General features: G+C 42.1%; 2 protein-coding genes and 1 non-coding gene across 3 annotated transcripts in view; 1 reads left to right on the top strand and 2 right to left on the bottom strand.

Moving 5' to 3' along the window:
• LOC126033722 (glutathione S-transferase theta-2B-like) overlaps window positions 1-19,360 on the bottom strand; it is a 46,833-nt gene that overhangs the window by 11,392 nt on the left and 16,081 nt on the right. The gene's annotated exons all lie outside the window — the stretch shown is intronic.
• On the bottom strand, window positions 5,347-8,362 carry LOC126033724 (glutathione S-transferase theta-2B-like). Its single transcript, XM_049790734.1, has 5 exons — window positions 8,236-8,362; window positions 6,491-6,578; window positions 6,105-6,255; window positions 5,850-6,023; window positions 5,347-5,581 (listed from the first exon to the last, which is right to left on the bottom strand). The coding sequence occupies exons 1-5, from the start codon at window positions 8,345-8,347 to the stop codon at window positions 5,372-5,374; spliced, it is 735 nt and encodes a 244-aa protein (XP_049646691.1). The 5' UTR covers window positions 8,348-8,362; the 3' UTR covers window positions 5,347-5,371.
• Window positions 9,278-9,380, top strand: LOC125995472 (U6 spliceosomal RNA). The gene has a single exon (XR_007490993.1). It is a non-coding gene; the product is annotated as a U6 spliceosomal RNA (small nuclear RNA).

Genomic DNA, 19,360 nt, shown 5'->3' with positions numbered 1-19,360 from the left:
CTTTCTTTCTTTTTCCTTCTTTCTTTCTTTCTTTCTTCTTTCTTTCTTTCTTTCTTTCTTCTTTCTTTCTTCTTTCTTTCTTTCTTATTCTTTCTTTTTTCTTTCTTCTTTCTTTCTTTCTTTCTTTTTCTTTCTTTCTTTCTTTCTTTCTCTTTCTTTCTTTCTTTCTTTCTTTCTTTCTTCTTTTTTCTTTCTTTCTTTTCTTTCTTTCTTTCTTTCTTTCTTTCTTTCTTTCTTCTTTTCTTTCTTTCTTTCTTTCTTTCTTTCTTCTTTCTTTCTCTTTCTTTCTTTCTTTCTTTTCTCTCTTCTTTCTTTCTTTCTTTCTCTCTTCTTTCTTTCTCCTTCTTCTTCTCTTTCTTTCTCTTTTCTTTCTCTCTCTCTTTCTTTCTTTCTTTCTCTTCTCTTCTTTCTTTCTTTCTCTCTCTTCTTTCTTTCTCTCTCTCTCTTCTTTCTTTCTCTCTCTTCTTTCTTTCTTTCTTTCTTTCTTCTTTCTGTCTTTCTTTCTCTTTCTTTCTTTCTTTATTTTTCTCTCTTCTTTCTTTCTTTCTTTCTCTTCTTCTTTCTTTTTCTTTCTTTCTTCTTTCTTTCTTTCTTTCTTTCTTTCTTCTTTCTTCTCTCTCTCTCTTCTTTCTTTCTTTCTCTTTTCTTTCTCTCTTCTTTCTTTCTTTCTTTCTTTCTCTTTCTTTCTTTCTTTCTTTCTCTCTCTTTCTTCTTTCTTTCTTTTTCTTCTCTCTGTGTCTCTCTCTCTTTCTATCTCTCTCTTCTTTCTTTCTCTCTCTTCTTTCTTTCTTTCTTTCTTCTCTCTCTTTCTCTCTTTCTCTCTTTCTTTTTCTTTCTTCTTTCTTTCTTCTTTCTTTCTTCTTTCTTTCTTCTTTCTTTTCTTTCTTTCTTTCTTTCTTTCTTTCTTTCTTTCTTTCTTTCTTTCTTTCTTTCTTTCTTTCTTTCTTTCTTTCTTCTTCTCTCTTTTTCTTTTCTTTCTTTCTTTCTTTCTTTCTTTCTTTCTTTCTTTCTTTCTTTCTTTCTTTCTTTCTTTTTTTGGTTTTTGGGTCACACCTGGCAGTGCTCAGGGTTACTCCTGGCTCTATACTCAGAAATCACTCCTGGCACTCTGGCTTCCAGAAATTAGGAAGCAAATGCCTCTCTGGGAGCTGGAAGCTTCAGCAAGCAACACGAAGACAACATGGCTCCATGCGGTAGGCTTTTTGGCCAAGCTTAGGGGAAGATGCAGCCTCGGCTGCCCCCCACAGCCTTCTCTCTCCTTCCTCCTGGTCCCCAGGGTTACCCCTGACCGCCTGCTCAGGGTCCCAGCAAGTGGGTTCGGCGAGGAGCAGTTTAAAGGAGACCCCAGGCTTGCCCGTTCCTGCAGGGGTTGGGGAGGTGTCTGTTGAACTTCGGGCTTCCAGCAATTTGGAAGCAAACGCCTCTTGGGAAGTCGGAAGCTTCATCAGGCAACACAGGGACGGCATGGCTCCATGCAGTAGGCTTTTTGGCCAATCTTAGGGGAAGATGCAGCCTTGGCTGCCCCCCCGCCCACAGCCTTCTCCCAATTCCCATTTTCAAACAGTGCAGGGGCAAAAGCCCCCATGTGAAAAATTTGTATAAATTTGTAGGATATCATATCATTTAATCCACTTTCATTATACAGTACAGATAGTTAAATAGAATATTATTGGGCTTCATCTATGTTTAAAATATACAGAATGTCTATGTTGTATTATTTTCTCCCCCCATTGGCTCACCACCCTACAGGCTCATTTCTAGTCCTTTACTCTCACCCTCACTGTTTATCACCCCACCATTTTTACCCTCAGCTCTTCGCTCCTTATGAAGCAGATTATTATCCTCTCTCAAGCTAACTGCCAGTCAGCTCCCAAAATGAAAAAATAGACTCTCCGCCTGAGAAGAAACCAAAACTCTGTTCCTATCAATCTATTATTAATGGACTCTTATTTTCCAACTACCTTCACAGGGTACCTGTGCTTGCTACAATAACCAGTTTCCAAGACACCTGCAGTCAAAGACATCTCCTGATATGAGGTGCTGTGAGTTGTTTACAGAATCTAGATGGCCAAATCACAGACCAAAGTGGTGTCCCTCCCCTTCGACTATTTCTAAAACATAAAAGGGACACGTGTATCTCCTTTGTATATCTCCGATGTGTTCCCTTAACATCTATAACTCTTTTCTGAATATCCTCTTATATAGTGACAATTTTGCCCACTGTTTTTTTTATTTGATTGTTTGTTTGCTTTTTCCCCATTGAGATCTGTCTTATAAGCAATGCTGTTAGAAGAGTACCTTTGTATAGAATTCATGTTTGAACCAAGTTATGGGAAATGTTGGATTTGATCCGTCGGCCCTCAGATCCACCAACAATATCTGTGGCATTGTTTCTCTTTTGCATAGGCACATTAAAATGGGAAAATAATACATATGCAAACAAGTTCTTATCTAATAGAGATGAAAACACAAATTTGATAATGCAGTTAGGAGGCCTTATAACCTGAACATTGGCATAATGATTTGGCTTAGGCCTCAGAAGAATGGGTATTGCCCATTCACCCCTGAACAATGGATATCATCTATGGAAACAACCACAATTGTCTATAACAGGATGCAAACCTCTACCAGGGAAGACCTGCCACTGCTCTGGCATTGACTTACTCCAAAGAGTGTTCTCAACACCCAGACGACTCAGCTACAACCTGCTTGCAGGGCAGATCGCTCCACATCTAATGGTGTGCTGAAACTAGAGGATGCTCCACATCAGCCTCACTTCGATGAAAGAAATGCATAGAATCCAGATCTTTAAATATAGGAACCTGATACCAACAACAGCTAAAGTGTGAAAAATTTTCACCGGGAACATGAAGAATGACTCAGGTTGGACAGACTGGTATGCATAGAGCCCAGAGTCAGTCTAATGCCAATAAACTTCTGGGGTGAGGCCTTCTTGTAATAAGGCCAAGGATTTTTATTCCATTTTCCCCATATTTTTCTGGGCCTATGCAAACAATGCCGATTGCAACCGACACACCTTTACTATTGTATTTTTTAACACTTATCCTTTAAGGAAAATAAACAGTTTACTAAAATTATAAACAAATAACTGTAGTAGAATGCCTGCCTCAAATACAGGCAGGGGATGGGGAGGGGCATTGGAAGGGGGTATGTTACTCTGGTGAAGGGGAATGTTCCATTTGTGACTGTAACCCAACTATAATCATGTTTGTAATCATGGTGTTTAAATTAAAATTTTTTTTAAAAAATCACTCCTGGCAGGTTCAGGGGACCATATGGGATACCGGGATTCTAACCACCAACCTTCTGCATGCAAGGCAAATGCCTTACCTCCATGCTATCTCTCTGGCCCCAGGAGTACAATTTCTGTGTTAATCAGGCAGGACTCCTGAGGAAATGCACAGAGAAAAACAGGAGTCAATCATGATCTCGCTCCCAGGAAGCCTGGGCCATGGTGGATCACCCCTTTCCAGAGACTAGCAATGGCAATTCTCTACCTGCTCCTGGTTGAGCCATGGGTTAATAATATGTTTTATCAAAACCTGTCTGGAGACAGTCAGGCTGCAGTTAATACATAGTGCAGAGAAAATACCCTTTGGTAACAGAACAGGATAGTATAGGATAAAATGAAAAAATGGAAGGTGAATAGAGACCACCTGTGGTTAAAGTAGAGGAGGCACTGTGAGAAAAACAGATAAAATTGGGGATGAAATTGCCTGAGTCACCTGATCATAGCTGCTGCAGCTAGATGGATTAGCACAAATACTTCTTGTTCCTAAAGGCCAGCCACTTCAGCTTCAAGAGTAACTTAGATGTGTAAGAGTGTCTTTTTTCAAGGCAGCACCAGCTTAGACTATAACTGAGTTTGTGTAAGAATGCTTTGAGCTCTGTTTTGTTTTTATTTCAGGACTGGGATTATATTTTGGTTGTGGTATTTATTGCTGTGGTGCCTTTCAGGTTTTTAGTTTGATTTTTTTTTAACTATTGTTGCTATTTTTCTTCCTTTCTCCCTTTTTTTTTTCTTAAAAAAATATTTATAACCTCAAGAAGGACTTCTCCTGTTTTTTGCTTGTTTGATTTTTGCCCCCCCCCTTTTCTTCTTTTTTTCTTCTTTCCTTCAAACAGAACCACATAACTTGAACAATCTTGTTCTGCCTCACAAACTGAGGGGGAAATAATAGAGGTTACCAAGACCAAACAGTCGTATGAACATTGAGTAGAAATGAAAAATGATCAGACTTAGGTACCAAATCCAAAGCCAATAACAATAGGATCGATACCCAATCTAGAACAAGCTAGACACAGAGGGGACCACTTATACTAGCCCAGTGCAAAGGAAGAGATTATAGAACGCATGCTGGGAATGGGGGTAGAGGGAAGACAAAATTGCTGGTGGGAATGCCCCTGATTCAATGTTACTATATAGCTAAAATTTTACTGTGAATGATTTGTAATCCACTTTGGTCAAAATAAAAATTATTATAAAAATTGCTGCTTTCTTGATTATTGTAATGTATATAAATGGGGTGGTTCTTCAACTAGGCCTAGAGTTGCCTGAGTTGCTTAAACTATTGGTCCACACAAATAAATTCCTTCTCTTCCATTAGCCTGGGCTGAAATCTTGATTCTGTGGCATTCCCTAACATTTTTGGCCTTGATCTAAAGGATACCAGTTCAGGAAGCAGGAACCGACACATTCTAGGCACCCCGTGGATAGCCCAGTCCCCACCAACACAAAGCGCAGAGAACAAGAGTAGTTTTGAGCACTGCTGGTATGATAAAAAACAAAAACAAAAAATAGCAATGATGGGTTTTAGAGATACTACAGGGATTAAGGCTCTTGACTTGGACAACCAATTCATTGAGGACTGTCAGCAGTGATTCCATACACAAAGTCAGAAATTGTAAAGCCCAAAACCAAAACAAACAAATAAAATTTAGATCTTAAATACTGGTATTCATTATTCTTCAGCTGGTGTGTTCTCATGGTATTGAATTTTACAGCTCTTTAAGTCTTTGAGTCCTCAAAGAATTATATGTATCCCTGAGACACAGCACCACCCAGACAAACTGCAGCCTGACTGCAGAGTCCTCCTGGAGCCAGTTACAAGGGACAGCAGAGAGATTTAAAAAAAAAATCTGGGCAATTGGTGGTGGGAATCTTGCACTGGTGAAGGGGGGTGTTCTTTACATGACTGTAATCATACAACTACAATCATATTTGTAATCACGGTGTTTTAAATAAAGATAATTAAAAATTTTGTAACAAAGACACAGTGGTCACAAAAGAAACAGTATTCATCTTTATTGCTAATCGCTCTACCCTCCCATCAGTTCCCAGCTTTGACCATCAGGGGATCCTAGCAATACGATGTCTCATATATGGATAGAAACCGGGGGGAGGTGGTGGGATGGTTGTAGTGGCAGAAACTTGAACAATATTCATGATAGAATGATGGGCTTCCTTAACCAGGTCAGCACCCAGGAAAGTCTCCACTCGATTACGCCAGGCTGCCAATTTTTTATGTCCAGCAAGCAGGTCATAGCCAACACCCAAGGGCTACAGGAACAAGAATTAAAAACAGTTCTCAATGCGCAATTCCAAGAGCCCTGATAGTCCAGGCCCTTTCCCCAAGCCCCTGAGAATCCGAGTCACCAGCTCCATGGCAGAACCCAAGAGCACCAACTCAGGAGAGAAGCATGAGGTCAGTACCTCAGCACCAACTCACCCAGAAACTTGCTCTCATCTGGTCAAAGTGCTGCTTTCTTAGGGTTTCTAACAGAGGGTGGCAATAGGAGGGGCTGGGCTGCTTAGGGCCACTTCATACCTGCATCAGTTCCTCTAGTGCCAGTAGGTCAGCAATGGTCATCTCCTGGCCAGCAAGGAAAGGCTTGTTGCCCAGGAAGTATTCCTCCATCCTATGCAGTGTCTTGTCCATGAGCTCTTTGTTGCGTTCTACTTTCTCCTCTGGTATTTGGAGCCCACTGATGGGAGCAAGCACCTGAAGAAACAGAATTGGGGCTCTGGCCATGGCCTCTACATCCACCCATGACCCAGGACACAATCTGACAGTGCTTCTCACCTTTACCCACAGGGACACACCAAAAGTGCCCCGAACGAGGTCTCCATGCCAACCCAGGTACTCATGGATGCGGGCTCGGATGTGAGGATCAGATGGATACCAGTGACTGTCTATTTTATATTTAGAGATCATGTAGAACAGGATGGCCACACTGGGGAGTACAACAGGATTAGAAGCTCACATCTCTAGGTGCTCCCAGCCCCACAGGAGCCCTGGAGTTTCCCTGCTCACCTCTACCCCAAGCTCCCTGGGCACCACCTGTGCCTCCCTGGATGTTCCACTGTCCCCAAAGGCACAGGATAGATTCTGTTTGGCACTGAAGATGGGGCAGGGATGCAGTTGGGGTGTGGAGTTGGCCAGAGGGCACAAGAGTGTTAAGTAAGTACCTTTCACTCAAGACAAAGTCACCATCTTTGAGGACAGGTATTCTCTGCAGGCTGCTCATTTGTGTGAAGTCCTTGCTAACAGTCTCTCCTAAGGAGGAAATCAGAGACCTATAGTGCAGAACTACATCTACTGAGTCCTCAGAGTAGAGATGCCCAGGCTCAGCTAGCCTCCTCTCCCTCCCCAGCCACCTGAGTTCAGGTGTGGCCTCCTTCCTTTTAGCAGAGGAACCTGAGTTATGATCGAGTTGCTGCAGATGATTGAAGAGAAGTTATTTCCATTTAGCTGGAACTGGCATGGTCAAAAGAGGGAAGTTTCCATCATAATATCTGTTTCAATCTCCACAATAATATATCTTGGCCCCAAGGGTGTGTGGGTTGTGTGTGTGTGTGTGTGTGTGTGTGTGTGTGTGTTTGTGTGTTTTTGTAGTTTGGGCCACACAGTGGTGAGTAGGGGATTGTCCATGCTAAGAGATATTGAAAGGTTTAGGGAAGAAGAATTCACTCCCAGAAGTATTAGAGAACCAGGGTGTCTGGGATGGAGCCCGAACCTCATAAACCCTTTGATCTTTAGACCTGACAAAATCTCCACCTACTGTGGAGAGAAAGGAACTCTTTTACATTGGTGGAAATGCCATCTAGTACAACCTTTATGAAAAGTGATATGGAGATTCCTTCACAAACTGGAAATTGAACTTCCATACGATCCACCTATACCACTCCTAGGAATATACCCGAGGAACACAAAAATACAATATAAAAATCTCTTCCTTATACCTATATTTATTGCAGAGCTATTTACAATAGCCAGACTCTGGAAACAACCAAGATGCCCTTCAACAGATGAGTGGCTAAAGAAACTGTGGTACATTACACAATGGAATACTATGCAGCCATCAGGAGAGATGAAGTCATGAAATTTTCCTATACATGGAATCTATTATGCTGAGTGAAGTAAGTCAGAAGGAGAGAGAAAGATGCAGAATGGTTTCACTCATCTATGGGTTTTAAGAAAAATGAAAGACATTTTTAACAGTATCTCAGAGACAAGAGAGATGAGGGCTGGTAGGTGCAGCTCATGACATGAAGCTCATCACATAGAGTGATGAGTGCAGTTGGAGAGATGACTACACTGAAAACTATCATAACAATGTGAATAAATGAGGGAAGTAGAAAGCCTGTCTCGAGTGCAGGTGGGGGTGGGGTGAGGAGAAGGGAGATTTGAGACATTGGTGATGGGAATGTTGCACTGGTGAAGGGGGGTGTTCTTTACATGACTGTAATCATACAACTATAATCATATTTGTAATCACGGTGTTTAAATAAAGATAATTATAAAAAAAGAATTAAAGTTTCCAGAAAACTTGGAGAGTTATACAAAAAAAGCATATAAGATATAAGTGTTAGTTTTTTTCTATGATTCCAAGAGGAGAAACAAGAACCCATAAAATAAAAATAATAAATAAATGTTATATTGTATAAAAAAAACTCCACCTACTGCCTCCCATCACCACCACCACCACCAACACACACACACACACACACACACACACACACACACACTCATACACACTCGGTGACATTTGGTTCATTTTTAGAGAGAAAAGTAAAATATAGAGAAGTCCTATTGCTTATCAAAGGACACCCACAGGGAAGTGTTTGGTTCAGTTGTGGGCAGCAGTGTTTTAGGGAGGCTCCTGTTATTGAAAAGTTTTGGCTTCTCAGAAATGGAGCTAAAAGGGTCCCACCTTTGAGGAAGTCCACATAGCGTAGCTCAAAGGGGATGCGGTTCTTCTTGGCAAAGATGTAGACCACACGGCAGGGCTGGGACAGAAGATCCACGTAGAGCTCCAGACCCATGGTGGAGGCGATGCAGAGCCTGGTGATGGATGTGATGGGTCGATCCGGGATTTAAAGAGCACAGGTCCTGCCCTTCTGGGACCAGAGCCAGGTTGGAGATCTGCCCTTGCAGGACCCCTGTCCAACAATTCGCAACCCTGTCCAACCTGGCTTACACTGGCTCTGCACACTGGAATCACTCCAGATGGGACTCAGGGATCAAACGAGTGCCAGGGATTGGACCAAATTGACCATGAGCAAAATCCCTTCCCCGGGGCCTGGAGAGATGGCATGGAGGCAAGGTGTTTGCCTTGCATGCAGAAGAGCGGTGGTTTGAATCCAGGTATCCCTTATGGTTCCCCGAGCCTGCCAGGCGCGATTTCTGAGCGTATAGCTAGGAATAAGTCTTGAGCAGTGCCGTGTGTAACCCAAAATCCCCACCCCCCCAAAATCCCTCCCATTGGCCTGGATGTGTTTTGGGATTATTATTCCTGACTCTATTTTCACTCCTAGCTGCTTTGGGGAACCATATGGGGTGCTGGGGACTTAACCCAGGCTGGCTGTGTTCAACACAAGCACCCTACTATACCGAGGTATGATCTTCTGGCCCCTGATGGAGAATTTTAAATATCACTAGGGCAACTATGGTGGAGGGAGGTCAACACTGGTGGTGGGAATGACCCTAATTCACTCTCACTATGTTACTGAAATAACAACTGTTGAAAAACTTGTAAAAAATAAAAATAGATTTTTTTAATGTCACTAGGGCCAAGTTCCAAGGTTACTGGCAAGAAGTATCTTCATTAGAGTTTGAACTGCCCCCCTGAAAACCCTGACCAATAGATACATTTGTCCAGTCTTCAAAGTTCGGGCATAGGATTTCACAAGAGATTACAGCAAAACAAATACTTCTTTTCTGAATTCTGCTTCTTCATTAGAAATTGTTTCTTGGTGCTTGCTTTGGCAGCACATATTCTAAAACTGAAATAAAACAGAGAAGATTAGTATGGTCCTACATAAGGATGTTACACAAATTCAAGAACCTTCTGTTTTAGAGATGGTCTTCAGTAGGAAACTCATCACTGGGGTGGGGGATATGTAAGGGAAGTGAACACTAGAACAATTTCTGAGGGGAAATATGATACCAGTGGGGGGGGGTTCCCCAGGAGACTTATGTGATGCTGGTGAGTGGGAGGAAAACTGGGGACACTGACAGAGGGAAATAAACATTGATGAACATATTGATGTTAGAAAATAGTACACCAAAAAAAAAAAAAAAGAAAGAAAATTGTACAGCTGAAACTTAATCACAAACATCTTTGTTATTTTATAATTCATAGTGATTCAATTAAAATGTAAGTAAAAAGAAATTGCCTTTTGTTTATCATGTTCCAGAATGTTTGGCAAGATAAAATCATCGGCTGTTTTCAATTTTTGTTGTTGTTATTTTTTTGGGGGGGGCACATTAGGAATAATTCCTGGCTGTGTGTTGTATTAAATAATTAAGGATGAGGCTGGATGGCGGTGGATTTCTCTCCGTGCCATTCCAGTCCACGTGGCTCTGCAACCTTCATGCAGCCGGCGAGTTCCAGGCCCAGGTGAAATCACTCACTCACACGCAGCCATTAGGAAGCATCAACTTTATTCAGGCCCTAGCCACCACGTGTGTGTGGCCTATTCATAACCCTTCAAGCACAGCAATATTTTGCTAGCCCTGCATCTTATTTCCTGTTAGCCATTTTCCCTTTGGGCTCCATGCTGGTTAAAGACCAGAACACAGAAACCCAGAAGCCAGAGCGCACAGCAGCGCAGAAAGGGCAAAGAGCCAAAAGGGCAAAAAGCCAAAAGGGCCCAATTCCCTTGGTTCAAGCCTTATATAACATTTCCCAGACCCCTCCCAGGTGTGGGAGGGTCTAGCAGGTAAGGTTACACCTACTATCCGGTTCCCAAGACCCCTCCCAGAAGTGGGTGGGTCTAGGGTCTTAAATAGGTACACCCACATTTCCTCCTTTTCTTAATATTTTTATGCACCAACGTAATAGAGTGAAAATTAATATACCAGCCCTTTTCAAAAACATAATTTTTTTGGGGGGGGGCCACACCCGGTAACGCTCAGGGGTTACTCCTGGCTATACGCTCAGAAGTCGCTCCTGGCTTGGGGGACCATATGGGACGCCGGGGGATCGAACCGCGGTCCGTCTCCTAGGCTAGCGCAGGTAAGGCAGGCACCTTACCTCCAGCGCCACCGCCCGGCCCCACATATTTTTGCAAAATATACTTTACACCTGTAACCTAAAATTTTATTAATGCTTTTTTACCAAGCACTATTTTGGAACTTTCATGTTCCTATACTTTAAACTATATTGGGGGAACTTCATTGTTTCTATACCTTTTCTACACACAAGTACTGCAGCATACATGCATAACATACATTTTAAAAACAGGCTAAGTACATTAAAATACACAGTAAAACATTTTGCAATTGAAAATATTAACTTTGAAAGATAACAAAACACATTTAAATCATAAAGAAAATGACTAAGACAAAGATGCAGGTGGTTAGAAATTAGATGTTAAACTGTATTACCTTCCTTTTATTTTTATTTTTTAACCACTAACTAACTAAAAGTTATTCCATCACCAACTATGAGTAAACTATAAAATTACCTGCTAAGTTCCTACACCTAAAATCATAGTTTAAATGATTAATTTGTTTCACGCTGATCTCACCACGTTGATTTCACCATGTGGCTTTTGTAAATTTTTAGAGTTTAGATGCTGGTTTGTCCCACGCTGATCTCACCACGTGGCTTCTGTAAACTTTTAAAGTTCAGATGTTGGTTTGTCCCACGCTGATCTTACCACGTGGCTTCCTTCCGTAGTTCCAGGCTCCGCTGCTGGTTTGTGATCTGGAGCGTGGATTTCAGGTTTTTCGCTTTTCCGGGCAAAGCTGAGCCCAGCCGAGCCGAGCCGCTTTAGGAATAATTAGAAGCTTTTCGCCGCTTTTTTCCTCCGGGCGGCACTTTGGACGGTTTTTCTTGGCCACAGCTTTTTTGCAGAGGGCTTTTGGATGTCCAGAGTTGTAAAAGTCCAGTCCGAAGTTTTCAAAGTCGAAATCCAAATTTAAGCCGCAGGTCATTTTCAGAAAATCAGTCCACTTTAAATACAGTCTTTTTTCTCCTCCGTTTCCAATTTAAGCTTTTAATTAGTTTTCGTACAGGCCGAGGTTTCTGTACATTATTATTGTTTATTGTTTCTTTACAAAAAAAAGGGGGAATTGTAGCATATGAAAAAGTTTCCATAAGATGATTCTTGGAATTGTATATAAAAGTGTTTCCTTAGGATTGTTCTGTGACTTTTGCCCCACCTAACCCTTCCAGGTGGGGCGCTGTGGAGTTGGCAATAAATAGCTTGAGGGACAGGAGTGAGGGGTCCTTCTGTGAAAAGCTGCTGGCTGCAGGAGGATTCTCTGGCTCTCCTTGCCCGATCTTTTAAACCCTATCGTTCTTGTCTGTGTGGATTATTACTTGCTGCGGATAAATATTACCAAGGTCTTCCCCCGAAAGGGGACAAGGGGATGGGAAGTAATTTCTCATTCTGGGGACTGTTCTTGGATTCACAAATACCCAGCCAAGATAACGGCGAAGATATCTTGCAAATGGCGCCGGGAACAGGTGGACCTGGACCCTCAATAACTGTAAGTGAAACGCTTTATTGGAAATTGCCTCTGGAGATCCTTGGATGGCTTCTATGGTCAGCCGTGTTGATTGTGCCACCTTGTTACAAATTCTTTGGTTTGGCGTTTGTCAAGTGGATATTTCCATACTATTTAAAACAAATAGGCTGGATGATAGGTAAATTCATTGCTTTTGGATGGTTGTGGTCTATAGTTCAAATGACAATTGATACTCAAATATTTGCCTCGCCTGTGTTGGCTCCATTAGCCATAGTTTGTGGAATCTCTGTGGTTGCTAATATTGTTATGGCGTGCATAGGTATTGGCTGGTATTTCGGAAGGAAAAAGTGTGGGAAAAGTGAGGCTAAGACCAGCCTGGAAAATAAGGAGATCTATCCAATGAAACTCCAGGCCAAAGTGCAGGCTGATGAATCTAGCACCACCATCAAAAATATAGGCATTTTTCCCAACAAAAAATCTACTCGGAAACATAATTTAGAAACCCAGAAGCCAGAGCGCACAGCAGCGCAGAAAGGGCAAAGAGCCAAAAGGGCAAAAAGCCAAAAGGGCCTAATTCCCTTGGTTCAAGCCTTATATAACATTTCCCAGACCCCTCCCAGGTGTGGGAGGGTCTAGCAGGTAAGGTTACACCTACTATCCAGTTCCCAAGACCCCTCCAAGAAGTGGGTGGGTCTAGGGTCTTAAATAGGTACACCCACAGCTGTGCATTCAGGATTGGTCCTGGCAGTGCCTGAAGGATTATATGGGTTGATGGGCATCTAACCTAGGTCTGCCATGTGCAATGCAAGCACCCCACCTCCTGTACCATTTCTCCAGCTGCTGTTTTCAATTCTTAAGGACTTCACATTGGGGGGGGGCACACTGGTTGATTCTCTGGGGTTACTTCTGGCTATGCGCTCAGAAATCGCTCCTGGCTTGGCGGACCATATGAGATGCCAGGATTCAAACTACCAACCAGTCCTGAATTGGCTGCGTGCAAGTCAAATGCCCTACCGCTGTGCTATTGCTCTGACCACAGGACTTCACATTTTAACCAACCAAAACCCAAGGATGTTGTATCCCATTAAGGTTTTCTCTTCAGCTTCCTGGTTAAGGCATTCTTTCTAGCATTTATTTAATTAAAGTATATAACTTTTTATGCAATAAAGTTTTTCATCTAAGACCCCCCCAACCATAAATAATAAAACATAAGAGGTATACCCCAGGACTTTCTGAACAACAGAGGGGACATTCAACTCCAGTGGCAAGGAAAACAAAAGCAAGAATAAACTAATGGGATTACACCAACTTTAAAATTTTTCATATAGGGACCAGAGCAATAGTACAGCAGGTACTTACCTTACTCAGTGCTTCTCAAATAATGGGGTGGGCCCCCGGGGTGGGGGCGTGAGGCTCCGTAAAGGGGGGGTGTTTAACCTCTGCAAACATTGGCATAACAAGCTAAGCCCCGTGTTTATGTCTCTGTATGTCTCTGAAGCTGAGAGTTGCTGTGTCCTGCTTCAACCCCTGCTTTGAAAAGCTATGCATTGCAAAACATGCTCATTGTAGCCCTTAATCCAGACCACCTCTGATTAAAAAATCAGCTCAAATTATTTTATATATTTTGTTTTGCAGGTTAAATTTTTATTTTTAATAAAGATACTATTTACAGTCACACAGGGGTGGCGCAAAAGGTGTTTTCTTCTTCCTAGGGGGGGGCATGACAGAAATAATGGAGAAGCACTGCCTTACATGCGAACCACGGTTTGTTCTCTGGCACCACATACGGTCCCTCAAACCCCACCACAAGTGATCTCTGAACAGAGAGCCAGGAGTAAGCCCTGAGCTTACTACTAAGAATTCTTACTACTAAGACTATCCCAAATTAAAGAAAAGAAAAAGAACTTTCATACAGCAAAAGGAACTGCCACAAATATGGAGCCAGAGGATAAAATGGGATTTAAGGTACTTGCCTTGCACACAGCCATCTGGTACCACATACGGTCCACTGTGTGCTATCAGGACTGAGCTCTTAGTGCAGAGCCAAGAGTAAGCACTGAGCACAGCTACGTGTGTCCTCCAAATATAATAAATTCATGCTGAAACCAGTGGACTTCCCCAGTGGAGGTGACCTGGAGTACCCAGGTGATTTATGTGAAGTGAGGAGGAAATAGTGGAAGCCTAGAGAAGGAAATCTACTGCTTTCTCTCTAACTACTCTACCAACAAGAGTGCCTGGGAAATTTGGGACTAAAAAAAGCAGTGAATCCCCTCTCAGTACAGACCTCTCATTAAACTGCCTCTGATATTTATTTATTATGCATGGTGTGGGAGTTGATCCCTGCCCTTCAATTTCTCAGGAAGCTGTGGACTCAGCCTGCAGCAGAAAACTAGTTTTGTAGGACAGCAAGGTCAAAGCTAAACAGTAACCAGGCTATTCTAATTCATTGCCTTTCTCTGAAAGTAAAAAGAATTTTCGGAGCCTAAGAAATAGCACAACAGTGGGGCGTTTGCCATGCATTCGTCCCACTCTACACAGGAGGCACCTAGCTCAATTCCCGGCATCCCATAGGGTCCCCAGCCTGCCAGAGGCTATTTCTGAAGACAGAGCCAGGAGTAACCTCTAAGAACTGGGTGTGGGCCAAAGAACCAATCAATCAATCAAATCAATAAAGAAAGAAAATAATTTATAAAAAATAAAAAAAAATTTTCAGTGGGTGGCAAGGAGTGAAGCAAAAACTAGCTTTTATTTTGAAGTTTTGAGAATGGAAAGGGACAAAGATGAGAGAGAGAGAGAGAGAGAGAGAGAGAGAGAGAGAGAGAGAGAGAGAGAGAGAGAGAGAGAGAGAGAGAGCAGACTTCTCCAAAGGCAGAGAGCCCTGAATGGCTTCTCAGATCAGATCAGCTTATGTATGGATATTCTCAGGTTGCCTTGGCCTGGAGTTTTCAGCAGATGTGATAGTTGGTCAGTTTGTATTTTCATGAAAAAGGAACCTTGAACTTTTGATGATTCTTCTTCATGTCTTTACCACAGTCTTTTGGCTTTGCTGAAGACCTTCTCCATAGGGGTCCAGCCTACTCTGAGCCTGTACTGGCACCAAAATCCACAATGTGGGCTTTTAATAGCTTTAGGGCTGTTAACAGAGTTTAGAGGGCCAGTATGCTGTTAACACAGTAACTTCTTCAAATCCCATCTCTTGGCTTTATTATGTCCCATGGTCATAGTCATAGAACACACCCCTAATTTCTTGCCTGCCTACTTCAAAGTTTTTGAAGGACAAGACTACATCTTGGGAGGCCAGAGTAATAGCACAGGGAGTAGGGTGTTTGCCTTGCATGTGGCCAACCCAAGTTCTATCCCTGGCATCCTATATGATCCCTAAAGCCTGATGTAACCCATGAGAGCCACTGGGTGTGGCTCAGGAAGCAAACAAATAAAAAAATACATCTTGATTACACTTTCTGTTTTGGGCCACACCCTGCGACACTTTGGGGTTACTCCTGACTATGGGCTCAGAAATCACTCCTGGCTTTGGAGACAATATGGACGCCAGATATCAAACCTAGGTTCATCCTGGGTCGCTGTATGCAAGGCAAATGTCCTACCGCTGCACCATCCCTCTGGCTCCTTGATTACACTTTATAAACTAAGAAAGTGAAAGAATACTAGATGGCTTCATAAAGTTGAGAATGACTAGCTAAAGAAAATAAACTGGGGCCCGGAGAGATAGCACAGCGGCGTTTGCCTTGCAAGCAGCCAATCCAGGACCAAAGGTGGTTGGTTCAAATCCCGGTCCCCCGTGCCTGCCAGGAGCTATTTCTGAGCAGACAGCCAGGAGTAACCTCTGAGCAAAGCCGGGTGTGGCCCAAAAACCAAAAAAAAAAAAGAAAAAGAAAAAGAAAAGAAACTGGCCAGAACCAACAAAACTCTAATCAGAGTAAAAACTATAGTGGCTAGGGACTGGAGAGATAGTATAGTTGGTAGAGCACTTGCCTTGCACATGTCCTTGCACATTAACTTCAGTCACTGCATTCCATGTGGTTCCCTGAAGCCTACTAGAAGTGATTCCTGAGTGCAGTCAGAACTAAGCCTTGAGCACTGCAGTCTGAGACCCAAAAATAACAAGAAAACTATGGTGGTTACCAGAGGGAAAGTGACTGGAGCGGAAAGAAAAAACACGTGGGGCTCTTTTTGGTAGTAGGAGGGTTCTAGAAGTTTGGTGTATAAGTGTTAAGTATTAGACACAGAGAAATAAAACAAACTCCCCAAAATTTTATAATTTTGGAAAACAATGATAAACATTTCTAATGTTCATATAAACTCACAAAATATCCCATTTAAAGTTAATTTTACCATATTATTTATACACAATAGCCACAAAATACAGAATCATTTTTAAAGCATTCTTTTTGAATTAAAATTTTATCTAATTTCTGCTCATAAATTCTGCATGTACCGAGTTAATATTACAGGTTGGAATTTGTATAAAGGGAACTGCAATAGGCTATAGAGAGTTGGAATGCTTTTTCTACCTTTTTATCTCTCTGAATTATCTAAAATTTTACAATAACAGCTTGAGCTGATTAAAGTTTTACCCTTTCACTTGGAGACCCAAGCAACATAAATTTGTAACGTCCTTTGACCCCTTTAAAATGACCTCTGAGAATGTTGTGGGGTCCTTTCTCTTAGCACTGGAAGAGAAGTGCCAACTATACGTTAACCTTGAAACAGTAGGCGTTCTAAAGAATAGTAGTCAGAACTGTTCTATTAACTCTATCCTGAGTTATTTATTTATACTCTTTCGTTTAATTTTGTTTTGGGGCCACACTTGATGGTGTTCCAGGTTTATTGCTGACTCTGTACTCAGAGCCAGAGGAATTACTTCTGGAAATGCTCAAGGGTCCAGATGGGATGCTGGGGATAAAACTCAGGTTGGCAGCATGCAAACATGCAAACCTCTGTACTATCTCTCCTTAATTTTTTAAGTTAACTAATTTAGGGCCAGAGTGGTAGCACAGTGGTGTGGGAGACAGAGCATCCCACATATCAAAGGAACTCTGAATGAATTTTCCACCGCCTGATTCAAGCCATAAAGTTTGCTTAGCCCCGAGCCAAAAGGAAACTCTGCAAATAAATTTAGCCCAGCACACAGAATCTGGCTTAACCAGATTCCTTAACCTTTCCATGGAACCTGTTTTTGTAACTGCTCTCAAACACGTAATTATAGATAGGTTTTTGTAAAGTTTAAATTATGATCCTTATTGCTTGCACAAAAGAAAGATTTAAATGGAAAATAGGCTAAACAAAAATTGTATTTGCGTAAATATCAATTAGCTATTTGTTTAAGGATTTGCTTCCCCTCCCCCCATCCTGCCAGGTTCCTCTTTATCCTTCCCACCATCAAAATGTGTTTATGCTCCCATTGGTTAAAATTGTTGTACTTGTACAAATCTGATTGGCTTATGTTTCAATCCTATGTTACTACTCCTCCCACTAGAGCAGGGCATAAAAACCCTGCTTCTCCCTTCAGTAAACCTCTTGACTGGCATACGTCACCATGAGCGTTTTACTAACTTCTGCAGCTTAATTTTTTAGGTGTTCACAAAAGAGCTTAACACTCGCGAATTATTTGTAGCTGATTTCTGCCTTCTGTCCCGGTTGAGAGAAAGCTGCTGGCCGGAATTCTCTCCCAGTAAAGGGCAGGAGCAGAGGCAGTTACACAGTGGTAGGGTGTTTGCCTTGCATTCGGCTGACCCAAGATGGACACGGGTTCAATTCCAGCATCCCATATAGTCCCTTGAGGCAGGAACTATTTATGAGCAAAGAGCCTGGAGTAACGCCTGAGCACCAACTGGTGTAGCCCCAAAATTCAATCAATAAATAAATGAATTTCACTATTTTATACTTGGGAACTAGGGAGATGGTGAAAGAAGGGAAGGTATGTTTTACACATCAGAGCCCCAGATTTAATTCCCAGCACAAGCACTATGTTCAATATCCTATGCAAAGAACTATTACAAGTTTATAATAGCCCAAAAGTTAGAAATGTTCCACCCAAAGAGAATGGAACAAATGGCCAAGAAACTTAGAAAATTGAATATTTTTAACCTGAAAGACAGTGATCTATAAGCAAAGTGCTAGAAAGAAACCTAAGTCTGAGTAAAGGAGCTGGATAGATATTTTCTTAAAGAAGAAACACACTCACATGGTCACAAGATATATGGAAAAGTGTTTGTTATCACTGGTTATTAAGGAAATATAAATCAAAATGACAATGTAATGTCACTTCACACCAGTGAAAATGGTTTACACTAAATAAATCCAGAAACGACCACAGCTGGTAGAATTTGGAGAAAAAGAAACTCTCATCCACTCAGGGAGTGTAATCCGATGTTGCTATAGAAAACTTTATAAACTCAAAAAATTGAAATGGGGGCCAGAGCTATAGTACAACTGGTAAGGCATTGCACACAGTCTACCCGGGTTTGATCCCTGGTAATCCATACGGTCCCCTAAGCATTGCCAGGAGTAATTCCTGAGCACAGAGCCAGGAGTAACCTTTAAGTACTGCTGTGCGTGGCCCAAAAAAACAAAAAATTAAATTAAGATGAAAATTTCCATAGGGGTTTTCTGCTGTTTGCCCTGAAACACAGCAGACATCTTGGGTCTTCTCTTTGCTGTCCTGTGGCCTGGAATGTTGATCCTCTCCACCACTGTTTCCTGAGCACTCATCTTCAGAGGTGAGGAGTCCTGCCCACAGACAGTAAAGCTGGTTTTTGCTGTTTGCCCTGAAACACAGTAGGCCTCTTGGCTCTTCTCTCTGCTGTCCTGCAGCCTGGGTTTTTAATCTCCGCCATTGTTCCCTGAGGGCTCATCTTATTCAGAAGTGACTAGTACCGCCCACAAAGGGTGGAGCCACAGGAGCTTTGTCACTCAGCTTAATAGCTGCACACTCCTTATAGCCAATGAACACCACACAACAAGTAGAAAAATCCACACAACAAGGATGACCATGGGGAAATAATGCAGGCCAACACCAGGCATAGAGAATGAAGAAGGCAATTCTGATGACCTGAAAACGGCCAACCACCTAGTAAGTCTCTCAGATACAGAGTTTAGAGAAGAAATATGGAGGATGTTTATAGAACTCAAAAAATCGTTAATTGAGTTGAATGGAACACAGATAAGAATCAAGAGAATATGAAGATAGAAAATGGGGCTGAAGAGAAAGCATGGAGGTAAGGCGTTTGCCTTTCATACAGAAGGTCATCAGTTCGAATCCTGGCATCCCATATGGTCCCCACCCCCACCGCCAGCCTGCCAGGAGCGATTTCTGAGCGTAAAGCCAAGAGTAACCC

This window comes from Suncus etruscus, chromosome 17 (genome assembly GCF_024139225.1).
Source record: "Suncus etruscus isolate mSunEtr1 chromosome 17, mSunEtr1.pri.cur, whole genome shotgun sequence".
Lineage (NCBI taxonomy): Eukaryota > Metazoa > Chordata > Mammalia > Eulipotyphla > Soricidae > Suncus > Suncus etruscus.
The sequence above is the reverse complement of the archived record's forward strand: the minus strand, read 5'-3'. Positions and strand labels throughout refer to the sequence as shown.

What these genes read in the sequence shown, in the direction of transcription:
- LOC126033724 (XM_049790734.1), bottom strand. Translation starts at nt 8,347, where the DNA reads ATGGGTCTGGAGCTCTACGTGGATCTTCTGTCCCAGCCCTGCCGTGTG. An exon ending in GACTTTGTCTTGAGTGAAAG is followed by an intron (nt 6,256 to 6,490) that starts GTACTTACTTAA and finishes TGTACTCCCCAG; the next exon opens with TGTGGCCATCCTGTTCTACA. An exon ending in CACTAGAGGAACTGATGCAG is followed by an intron (nt 5,582 to 5,849) that starts GTATGAAGTGGC and finishes TTGTTCCTGTAG; the next exon opens with CCCTTGGGTGTTGGCTATGA.